The sequence below is a fragment of the Nannobrachium achirus genome, assembly GCF_963921795.1.
Source record: "Nannobrachium achirus genome assembly, chromosome: 21".
Taxonomy (NCBI): domain Eukaryota; kingdom Metazoa; phylum Chordata; class Actinopteri; order Myctophiformes; family Myctophidae; genus Nannobrachium; species Nannobrachium achirus.
This window is the reverse complement of record NC_137828.1, coordinates 29771689-29784362: the sequence shown is the minus strand read 5'-3', so window position 1 is coordinate 29784362 and position 12674 is coordinate 29771689. Positions and strand designations below refer to the sequence as shown.

The 12674-nt window shown below is 44.5% G+C and overlaps 1 protein-coding gene across 1 annotated transcript in view; it reads left to right on the top strand.

The window, feature by feature from the left end:
• Window positions 1-11759, top strand: part of ppp1r16a (protein phosphatase 1, regulatory subunit 16A) — a gene marked incomplete at both ends in the record, with an annotated part of 21442 nt that extends 9683 nt beyond the window's left edge. The window contains 6 exons of the mRNA XM_080751973.1: window positions 2100-2224; window positions 2371-2496; window positions 4355-4430; window positions 7443-7572; window positions 9390-9552; window positions 11220-11759. Coding sequence (XP_080608099.1) covers window positions 2100-2224; window positions 2371-2496; window positions 4355-4430; window positions 7443-7572; window positions 9390-9552; window positions 11220-11759 — 1160 coding nt within the window. The remainder of the gene's footprint in view (window positions 1-2099; window positions 2225-2370; window positions 2497-4354; window positions 4431-7442; window positions 7573-9389; window positions 9553-11219) is intronic.
• Between the last annotated feature and the right edge of the window lie 915 nt (window positions 11760-12674).

Here is a 12674-nt window from a genome sequence, read left to right as displayed (position 1 = left end):
AAAGGCGCTGTTGTGCCTTTTTTTTACAATTGAGGTGCAGTTAAGAGACCATTTAAGGTCTTTGGAGATGTGCACTCCTAAGTACTTAAAACTGTCCACAATTTCAACATTGACACCATCTAAAGTCAACAACGATCTCTTTAGTTTTGTTCACATTTAGCTCAAGATTGTTGTTGCAGCACCACTGACCACTCTATTAAATCTTTCACTTCCTTTCGTTCGTAATCTTCCCAATTATGGTTGTGTCATCCGCACATATAATAAAGCAGTTTGTGTCATGCTTTGCAAAGAAATCATGAGTGTAAAGTAAATAAAGAAAATAACTAAGAACACAGCCCTGAGGGGCGCCCACATTTGTAATAATTGTGGAACTTTAATTGTGGAACTTCCTATTCTCACTACCTGTTCCCTCCTCAGCAAGAAATCCAGGATCCAATCACAAATGGAGGAGGGTAGGCTCAGGACTCTCAGCTTAACATAGAATTTTGCTTGGCATAATTGTATTGAATGCAGAGCTAAAATCGATAAATAGCATTCTGCAGTATACATCAAGTCTCTCTACATGTTCTAACACAGTGTGCAGAGTCCTCCTGTTGCTAATGAGTTTTGGCCGGAGTTTTCATCAGGGCAGATTAAAAGTCTGAGCGTACTTGAGCCCAATGACTTGCATGTTTATTTACTTCTGTAGCGGCACTATACTTCAACCTCTGTGATTTCTTAAAACATCCACGTCTTTTCCATGCCCAATCGACTGCCAGTACCTCCCTGGAACAAACAATAGATTTATGATAGTTGTGCTAAACAATAGTTGTGCAAAACAACCCAGTAACTGGAGTTGCCAACACATACCCACAGCTACATTTAGTAGAAAAGTAGCAAAGCAATATACCAGAGTTCCTCAAAGCGGGTCCGTGAAGTCCAAGGTGGTGCCACAGAATATATCATAATATTTGAAATGTATCAATATCACTTCAGTTTAACCCTTACAGTACATTCTCTATACTTAGTAAAACAGACCTGAGTTGCAGGTTTTGTAATTGGTACAATATTGTCCAGTCTACACCAAGTATCTTCACCAAAAATGGCAGATCCACAAGCTCGAGCTGATTGGCTATTCTTTGGTGAATATTCCACCTAGAATAGAGTTGCTGGGGTTTTAAGTGGTTAAACGCCAAGCATAAAAGTTATTTTAAATCTGTCCTAATGGAAACGGATATTCTCTCAAGTTTTCCTTGTGACACATATCGTATACCTCTATCTTAACAATTTTGCTGCCATTTTAAACATAGCTGTACTAAGCAGTTGCCAAATTGTCCTTACCTTTTAACGTGGGCACGCGCACAAATCGTGCAGGATCTGTGCGCGACTCATCTAGTAGACGTGTAGACTCGGTGACAGCTTTCGAATAAAAAAAACCCCATTGGAATAGACATATCCGTTGCCACGCTGTATCCCTGCTTATCCGCCAGTGTTTACATAAAAAAACATTGGAGCCAGCTGTGCGCTATGGTAACACGTGGACACGTTCGCGCACATAGCAGACGATATGTGCGCAGATCATATGCCAGGCGGGTAAAAGAATCAAACAGCTACAAAATAAAATAAAAAAACGTTCTATGGCCATGCAGTCAGCTCACTTGTTTACAATGAAAAGCTATGCGAACGGAGCTGCGATTGGACGTCAGACCGGATATGGAAACCTAGATCCGGTCCAAACGGGAAATACAACCGGATACAGTTAGGAGGCGGGCCTAAAGTCTCCGAAGCGGCCATATACAGCGACCATACTTTTAATCGTTACATAATGATTAAAGCTAATTAAATTTCCGGGATCGACAGGCATCGCATAGTGGTACAGCGGGAAATCTCCGGTTTCGACGGGGATCGCAGGAAATGAGTTAATAGGAAAATCTTATTTATTTGACATAAATGTAAGGTGCTACTGTTAAGTAACACTGTAATTCAGGGGTGCCCTGAGCCCCCCAGAAAATTGAGAACCACTGCAATATGCACACTGAAAGGAAATGTCCTGTTCTGTCTTTCTGTCTGTGTAGGGATAACTCAGGACCGTATAGATGAATGTCTTTCTGTCTGTGTAGGGATAACTCAGGACCGTATAGATGAATGCCGGGGGGCTAAAGAGACTGAGATGTTGACCGATATCCGGGCTCAGGTTGAGAGTGGAGCGGACATAAATGCTCAGGACGATGACGGAGCATCTCTGGTGAGGCACAAGGAAATGCATTGTATTTGTAAACAACAGGTAGCATCAAATGCATCTGGTATTATCAAGTATTTTAACTCTTGATTGCATCGCAAGGATTTGTGTGTACTCATCCATGTTTGTGTGCGTGCACATGTCTTGTCCAGCTCCACATAGCGTCTGCCAACGGCTACACGTCCGTGGCGGAGCTCCTGCTGGAGCACAAGGGTGAGGTGGAGGTGAAGGATGCTGATGGCTGGACACCGCTGCACGCCGCAGCGTGCTGGGGACAGGTTAGTTTCTGACATTCAACTTGTTGTATGGTTCTCAACCTGTGGGTCGGGACCCCCAGGGGGGTCCCCAAATTATTTTTGGGTGTCCCCAGATTAACTTAATTTGCAACATTGTTTTCTCTCTCAACAGTAAACAAACCAACAAGGGATTTTTAATACCTCTAAAAGGACAAATTGAACATTGTCCAAATTGTCAAATAGAAATTGTGAAAATAGCTGATCTACATACAGTATAAGCGTATACAGGGTATCTGCACATTTCAGTGACAATTTAAAAAATTGAGAACATAGCCGATCTACTGTACATGCTCACAATGCCTCACAACGCGAGGCGTTGTTATCATTTCGATCTGCTATTTTCACAATAGAACCGTGTTATACAAAATGTAATGCCTCAACTCTTAGTGCTCGTCAGGGTAGGGGGGGGGGGGGGGGGTCCCAGTTAAAATATGATTATTTTGGGGGTCGCGGCCTGAAAAGGTTGAGAAGCAGTGCCTTAGAGTAGATGTCCCCGAAATTACCCGATGTCCCCGAAATTACCCGAGGACCCGAGAGACCCGTACCAGGTTCGGTCAGTGTTTAGTCACTCGGAGCCGGGTCGGAATGGCCGCATCTCCCTCGGAACACAGGACTATAATCATCATGTGTATTACCCGAGAGGACCCGTACTGTTTGTGTACTTTCTGCTTTTTTATGCAAACTGTAAAGCAATCAATCAATGTGTGTGTGTGTGTGTGTGTGTTTGTGCACTGGCGTGCACTGAGAGAACTACTGGAGTTCTGTTTAACATGGGTGCTGTGTTTAGGCTGATCTAGGCTCTGATCCGTTAGCCGTTAGGCAGCGAGATGAATGGCTGTTTAACTGTGAGATGATGCTGGTCTAGGATCAGTTTAACAGCAGGGGGAAAAGATCTTGGTGCATGCGTAATGCATGCGTGATTCGAAGCCTGCTGCCAGGATGATGAGAAAGCACCCGCGACCGTGTACAAGTTAAACCATGACAAACAGACCAAAAATGACTTACCTCTGTAGTTAGAAAATTGCCTAAAAGTATTCCTTTATCCCTGGCTTTTGTTTCGATCTTATTTAAGCAATATTACACGAGAGGGTGTGCATATAACAAACACGGTTATCCGGCACGACAGCCTTACCGCAGGAACGAGCCGACAGGCGAGTTCCGTAGGCAGGGCTGAAGTGCCGGATAACCGTGTTAATGCAGACCCTCGAGTGTAATATTGTGATTATACAACTGTTACCCTTAAAAAAAAAACATGTCAACTTCATTTCATTGTAATTAAGATATTCGATAGCAATTTGTAATTTTTTAATGCCACATTTAGCTACTATGTCCCTGAAGGTCACATGAAAACCGCTAGCCCAGCCGCCTAGCATAGCGTGGGGAGAGAGGAGCGCTTCCTTGCTGTGTTTCGTGACCAACGCAGCTGATTTCTTTACTTGATGAGAGACAGTGCATCTGTGCTCGTTATATGCACGGTTGGAGAGCCTGTTTTCCATTGAGAGCCCGACTACCTGTTGTATAATATAGATTCCTTGGCAGCCTTCTTCTGCCTGTCAATCAGTTAACATTAACAGCGCACGCCGCACGGCTGCAATGAGTAAGGGATCTCGGTACCTGAAAGGGGGTTTTAATAATGACTAAATTGTCGGATCTCTCGTGCGCGCGTGCGTGCGCCATTTCTATTTGAATTTCTGTCCATTCTAAAGGGTTATGTTTATTCTGTGATCACCGTTTCCAATGATGCAAGACTAAACACAATATGACCACAGTATGACCATATTGTGTATAAAGTATTGGTGCTCTCTTGCATAACCAGTCCATTGTTGTATTGTTTGTGTAGCTCCAGATGGTGGAGCTGTTGGTTGCTCACGGGGCCAGTCTCAACAGCAAGTCTGTCCTGGAGGAGACTCCTCTAGGTAAGTCTGACTCCACTGCTATATATAGTATTGAGAGACCTAAACCCACTTCCATCATTTTACCTCATCAAGTGACCACTTAAAACGTACCCTAATTTTAAGTGCGCACCTAAAGGCCCAAATACAGCTGGAGGATGACAACAGGGTTCCTGAGCACTGGGGGTCGTATACGATGAAATGTCACAAATTTGGATGTTGATAGACAGTATTTCTGTCTGTCTATCCCTCTGTCGTCACACTGATCAGCTGCTGTACAAAACTATAATAGGCCTATATTCAAGAGAAAACCCATAGGCTCGCTTATTTCCCACGAAAGAGAATAGCTATTTGATTGATTATTTTATCAATGAAATAATCATAGAAGAGAGGTCCTCTTGCACACCTACTAGGACAGGTGCGTCAGAACAGTGAACTAGATAATGAAAGGAGACCATCATGCCTGATGAAGGTCTGAAGAGACAGAAACGTTGCTGAATAAAGTTATTGTAAGTGAAGACAGTGTGCGGGACTCCTTCCCTCCTTTCATTATCAATGAAATAATCAACACTTAGGGTGCGTTCGGAAACCCGCACCGGGTGTGTGCTCGGTGTAGTGAGTGCAGTGGGCGTGTCGTATAGTGCGTTCAGTGTGGCTTATTTACGAACGACCAGTTTTAAGAGGCAGCTGTGTGCTTTTTCAGTAGCCTAAACTTTCTGAAAAGCAGTAGTTGCTAAGTATGCTAACGTAACGTTGCTATTGAAAGGAGATGTAATTCATAACATTGGCACACCTGCTGTTAGTTTACACGTTAATGTGTGTGAAACTATCAAGGCCAAACGACCAATTAAGCTGCAAATGCTGCATTTTGCGGTAATTTCCTCCATTGTTCACAGCTGAGAAGCGTTCGAGACATGGTTATGAAAACCAACCAATCAGAACACCGAACCACCGCACCACACCGCCTAACCCCATCTTCTGAGTAGGGTTGGTGAGTGCGTGCACTCAACACACCAGTGCGCCGCGCACTGGATTTCCGAACGACAACGCACCAAGTGCACCGAATAAACGAACGACAACATGGCACACCAGTGCGTTGAGTGCGCATTTCCGAACGCGCCCATTGTATCATAATGAATCCATCCAGGAGAGTTGCAGGATGTGTGTGCGTCACACACACACTGTGGTATTACGGTGTTTGTCTCATAACACTGTCTCAATATATTGAACATGCAGTGAGAGAATCAAGGTTCTAGGTTTTCAATTATCACATCGTTGCTGTCGACTGGAAAACTCATATGTCCAAAACGGTAAATTTACATGATTCAAATTCAAAAATAGCTAACATAGCCAATCATACAAGCTGTCGCATCGTGACGTGTTTTGAGCTTTCAGATCAGCTATTTTTGCTACATTTGTGTGCCACTGTACTAGTACGACAAAGTAGGGCGTTGAATAACAAAAAAAAAACGTTAAAATATGGAGACAAGATGTTTCTGCCCGACAGCGACGACATGCATTTACAATACAGCTGTGTTAACACTGCATTGAAATTCTCTCCAAGTACAAGAATTTTGCTGCCTGCGCTGTTGGCACAGCTGTAGGCTTTAAGGCTGTAAGTGCATGTGACAATTAAAAAACAACAACTTTGGCTTCAATGGACACTTTTCAAATCCCAAGCAGGAAAGAAATGTAAAGAAATGTCAGACGTTCCCCTCCACATGTCTCCCTTCTCTCTGCCCTCGGCTTACTGTTTTGCTACACTCTTATCTAAATAAAGCTAAATCAAAAAACCTGCCAAAATAACTCTTACAAACTCACACTCACACATACTGCTGACCCGTTCCGCTCGGGGCCCCTGCTGTTGTCGGTTAATTGTGTGTGGGCTTTAAACTCTTCAGCCGTAGCCTCCTAATGTTGGGCAAATATATATATATATATATATTTAATTAGGGCATTAACGACTTGTGATTTTTGCAAGTCGACTCGACTCAGTAAAAGGTTTACTTTATCGTTTGATGACGTCATCACATCACACACGACCCCCCAATTATTTTGTGGGGTCCCCAGATGATTAATTTAACACTTATGTTGCAATGATTTTTTCTCTTCAATGTCTCGCGTTGCCATGGTTACCATAGACTTCCATGTAATTGTGCAATTGTGTAAAAAGTGCACGCCCATGCCTAGATGATGCACCACGTGTGTAGATGCTGTTCACAGCTTTCAAACAAAAAAATCCGCTTGGAAATCCGTTCAGGCATTCATGATTTATCAGCCATTATGTTTTCTTCAGATGTAAACAAACATGGCTGCCATGTTTGAAAGAATGAGTTGGTATGGGGGTTAAACATGCAATTTCGCGATCGCGATCATGCCTAATACATTTCTGGAGGTACAAAATTTTTTTTTGAAAAAAAAAATTTGAAATAAAAAAAACTTTTTTTTTTTTCAAAAACGGCCCAAACTCGGGAAACTCGGGGTTGGCACAGCGGTAGTACCAATACAAACTCGGGAAACTCGGGGTTGGCACCATATGTGTTAATGTGAAACATTGTTTTCTCACTCAACTGTAAACAAACCAACATAAAGTTTAAGTGTATAGACAGGGTATCTTCACATTTCTAAAGTGCCAATTTAACTTTTTAATTCCTCTAAAATGACAAATTAAACATTGTCCAAATTATCAAATATATAGAGGCAGAAATAGTGAAAATAGCTGATCTACATCATGTAGATAAAAAAAAAGCAAAAAAAAAGAAGAAAAGAAGCAACAACAAAACAAAAGTGCATTGAGGCTCATCATTTTTGACAAGCCCTAATCTTGCTAGTAGCCTATTTTTATTTTTTTATTATAATTGATCTCACAATTTCTAGCAAAATTACATCCAAAAAGCACACCCAACACAACCCATCCTCATCCCTTACAGAATATATTCACAAAATCTTCTTCTCGTGCCATCCCATCACGCTGACACAAAACAACAGCAAACTAAAATAAACAACAACAATGTGTTATTGTGATTTGCTCATCAGATGTGTGTGCTGACGAGGAGGTGAGAGCCAGACTGATGGACCTGAAGCACAAACACGATGCCATTATGAAGAGCCAGGACCGACAGAAAGGAACCCTGCAGAGACGAGCTTCTAGTGCCGGAAGCAGAGGGTGAGGATCAGGGGGATGGTTTTTGGTAGGGATGGGACGATATGAAAATGCAACAGGTTCTCACCCCTATTGCGTCATACAACCGACGCGATCTTAAATACCGAATGCTTCTCACCATAGACGCGGACGGATTGCCTAATGTCTCAAGGGTTAGACGCATTGGGTGGTCTAAGAAGAAAGAAAAAAAAGTAGTTCCTGATGCGGGATTCGATATGCTCTGAAGGTTTCTTGGTTTACCAGCCACCCGTCGCTACCGTTCACGCCACTATAAACGACGGAGCGGCGCCGTCTCAGGCGGCGATGACCCCCGTGAGTCGCCACCGAGGCGAGCGATAGCGAGCCGAGTTGCCGCGACGAGCGGTGGGAACGCCGCATGAGCCGACTCAGCCGCGTTACCGAATTACGTGCCGTTATGGACAGAATAGTAAATCTTGACCAGGGGACTGCTTCCGCCTCCGAATGTGGCTCAAAGAAGGGACTACGTTATCATTTCACGTTTTGTCAAAGATAAAAGCACAAAAAAAAAGGTACTTCCCAGTCACTCTCGTTAGCTCAGTCGGTAGAGCATGGAGATACAAATCCAGAGACCGGGGTTCGATTCCCCGTGACGGCCGTCAGTGAAAAATCTTCCAGTAAACACATGTCGGCGCATGCGTACTAAGACTCTGTCTCGTCCAAAAACTCTCCGTATCCGTCGCACCCTAGACGCAATAGTCACTCCCAAAACTTCACAGGGGTGAAGCAAAGGAAAGAAAGACACGGCGTCGGGAGGGTGAAGCAAAGGGAGTGAGAATGGGTTGGAAAATGTCATATCACAATTATTGTGACAAAAGTCAAATCGCGATTTACGATATTATCGCGATAATCAAAATAAATTATCCTGGGGCGGAACATTTGCCAAAAAATAGCAGATCTACAAGCTCACAACACGTCGCACGCGACACGTTGTGAGCTTGTAGATCAGCTATTTTTTTGGCAAAGACATTTGATAGTGAAAAAAAAGATCAAGTACGTATATTATAAGTACCTTTTACCAATTATAGAGGGTTTAAGTGATACCGGATATGCAACTTGTCAAATAAAAGTTGAATTGATCCCAGTGTATGACAGAGGACGATATCACGATAAATTAAATCTCCACGATAAACGATAATATCGCTTATGGACCGTCCCATCCCTAGTAGACCTTATTAATCCCGCTGCAAAATTCAGTTTCAGATTCACCCAGCTGCTGGCTGCTCAGATGGTCATGATGAGTGCTCGCTCGGTGGGGGAGCAGTTTGGCGCTGTGTCCACTGAGGACGCCTTTTGAGCTGGGAAGCGCTTTGGATATCATGTCCATAGCATGGGAAGAGGAGCGCACCATCATGTCTTTACCATGGAAATACATGGAAGACTAGCGCTGTCAATTCAAAAGGAGTTTTATGTGGACACGGCACCTTAGCTTTAGGGGTTAAGGGTCTTGCTTAGGGACACTTCAGGGGGCTGAGGAGAGACGGGAGTGAGGAAATTACTTTTTATGATCAATAAAGATCAATTTTATCATTGTAAAACAAAAAAGTGGTTCCCATTTCCCAACCTTTTCTGGATCAGGGCCCACTTGAAACTCTTGAAAGCATTCGCAGCCCACTCATCTGTCCATTTAAGACGGCAGCCATTCGGCTGCCAATTATTTTGGCACCCACTTGCAGTAGCCCCCAGCCCACCAGTGGGCCCACCAGTAGCAGTTTCATCCTCATGTCTCTGATGATAACGGCATGTCTCTGATGGGTCTGCAGTAAGGTGGTGATAACGGCCTGTTTCTGATGCGTATGCAGGAAGGTGGTGCGCCGTGTGAGCGTCAACGAGCGCTCCAGTCTGTACCGGCGGGAGCATCACAAGGAGGCCATGGTGTGGAAGGAGCGTGGCCGACAGCCCGAGCCACAGGATGACGACGAGGACAGACAGACGGACAACGAGCTGCACCATCACGCCACCATGGTCAGTGTGGAGTGTGGACACCATGACACCTGAATGTTCCAACCTGTGAAACCTTCTGGTTTGGAGCTGTTGCCCTGGGAAGTGACAAAAAGTGTTAGTGAGAAGTTAGCTATTATTATTACTAGTAAGATGCCTCAGGGTGACGTGCACCTTGCCCTAAAGGGCGAGGTGGCGCCAATTCTTGGCCATCTGGCCAGTGATGTATATCGGACCAGTTACCCATATATGGAGACCCCTGGTACCCATATATGGAGTATATGGTACATCACTTTTACGTATGTCCATACATGGAGATCCCTCTCTGAACCAGCCACACAGATATGGGCTGTCTTCCTCCCTACCTGTATATGGCCATTCCCATATGAAGTCCTGTTAGATATGGGCTTAATATTAACACTTATGTTGCAATGATTTTTTCCGGCCAATGTCCCGCGTTGCCATGGTTACCATAGACTTCCATGTAATTGTGCAAGTGTGTAAAAAGTGCACGCCCATGCCTAGATGATGCACCACGTGTGTAGATGCTGTTCACAGCTTTCAAACAAAAAAATCCGCTTGGAAATCCGTGCAGGCATTCATGATTTATTAGCCATTATGTTTTCTTCAGATGTAAACAAACATGGCTGCCATGTTTGAAAGAATGGGTTGGTATGGGGGTTAAACATGCAATTTCGCGATCGCGATCATGCCTAATACATTTCTGGAGGTCCAAAGAAAATTTTTGAAAAAAAAAGAAATTTGAAAAAAAAAAGATTTTTTTTTTTCAAAAACGGCCCAAACTCGGGAAACTCGGGGTTGGCACAGCACTAGTACCAATACAAACTCGGGAAACTCGGGGTTGGCACCATATGTGTTAATGACATCAGGGATCTCCATATATGGGCATAAAAGGGATTCTGTTAGAGTGGTTCCCATGACATCATAACAACCATGACATCATAACATACAATCACTTTTATACCCATACATGGAGATCCCTATCTGAACCAGCCACACAGATATGGGTCATGTCTTGGCCAGTGATGTATATTGATGACAGGGATCTTAATATATGGGCATAAAAGGGATTCTGGGGAATACCCATATATGGACTTTTACATAGGTGATGTCACCTGTGATATCACCTGTGATGTCACAGTGATGTGTCAGGGGAACCACAGTGTCAGGCGTGACCTTCAGAGATACACGGATACGTGGACAAGATGTGCCGGTTTTCATAGTAAACTTGCCACCTACAGTCGCAATAACCCTTATTTAACCAGTGAAAATACATTGAGACAAAGTCTCTTTTACTAGATGACAGCTGCGACTACATCTCTGACTTGTACTGGGTGTGTTCTTTGTTGTTACAAGTTATGTATGTCTATCTGCTGTTTCCAGATATTTAAAATAGTGGTTCTCAAACATTTTCATGTCAAGCACCCCCAAAATGATTGATGATGATGTATTTGGCTGTGGAACCGCAACATTATTTTTGTCAAAAGAAATTGGAAGTAGATGAAAAATGCAGGGGTTTAACGGTTTCAAACTGTTCCTCCTCTCAGAGGTCTGCCTGAAACACCCTCAAGGACCACTGGGGGTCCCCAAAATCCACTTGGAGAACCACTGGTTTAAAACACATTGCCCTGCTGCTTTGACCATGTTGAATGCTCTCTCACCATCTCCAGGTTGCCAGTGCCGGAGCCATGTCTCGCCTGGAGGACGGAGGCTTATCGGAGAGGAAGATTTCCAACACCCTGGGGAACGGAGCGACGGACGTATCGCTGGCCTCCTCCGTCCCCGGGGAGCTGTGGGTGGGCGGAGGCCTGTCGGAGCGCAGCGCCTCTTACGAGCTGAGTGCTCCATCAGCGTCCGGTTCTCTCACCGGAGAGGGAGGCGGGGCGGACAACATGAGCCGGGAGAAATCCCACCACACCCTGGCCGACCTGAAACGCCAGCGGGCGGCCGCCAAGCTCAACAAGTACCCGGCGCCGCCTCCGCCCTTAGCCCCTCCCGCGGAGGAGGAGCCTTCCGCTCCGCAGGGCGAGGGGGTGACGCCGCCGCCTCAGACGCCACAGGACATCCAAAGCACAGCCAGCACTGAGCAGGTGGCCACCCCCAGCGTGGTGTACTTCACTCCAGCCAGTGGAGACCCTCCACTGTTGAAACTGCGAGCCCCTGAGGAGGACGCCCCCAACACCAAGGAGCCCTGCTGTGGACTCATGTAGAAACACCATAACAAACTCACCCCTTACACACAAACACATAGGGGCCTTTTCCAGCGGCAAGGAACCGGTTCGGGTTCGGCCTATGGGATGAACCAGAGGTGAGCTTTTCCACCGAGAACCGAGTTGGTTCCGAACTGTAAGTTGGTTCGTGGCCATTTCGCAAGAACGAACCAAGGTTCCTAGAAAGTTGCCATCCCATAGGCGGGAGAAAGAACCCAAACCGGTTCTTTGCCGGTAGAAAAGGCCCGATAGAGAACCCATGTTGACAGATGCAGTGATCCTCAAACTTTTTTTCATTTCAAGGACCCCTAAATTAATATGTATTTGGCCATGGACCCCCATCTGAAAATATGTTGTGCCAGGTACCTCCATACAAGACTTGTGTTCTTAAAATGGTTCAAAAATATTCCACATTCCAAAAATGTACAAGCTACAATGTACAATGCTCACAACGTGTCATGTGGCAATATGTTGTAAGCTTGTAGTATATCAGCTATTTTCAATTAGCCAATGTACATAAGGTTAAGGTGGTTAAACTGTATTTAATGCTAAAATAACATATTTTGCTGGGGACCCCCTGGAACCCCTTCAAGGACCTCTGGGGGTCTCCGGACTCCACTTTGAGAACCACTGCTCTAAAGTGGCAAAACAATTTAGAAAACGACACGCTTTTCTTAATTATTTTGCGTTTCATTTCTCTTTGAGAGAATTGCCACATTTCTTATCACATGCTACTGAAAGTTTGGCCTGTGCTGCATTTCAGAAAATATTAAGTTTGTTCTTTGACCATTTTGATGATCATTTTCACTGGCATTGGCATCATTTTCATTTTAAGTGTCAAGAGTCAAGTTGTTTGGCTTTTTTTTTCTTTTTTGAGTTGACAATCAGACCAAATGAACGAGGTTGCAGTTTATG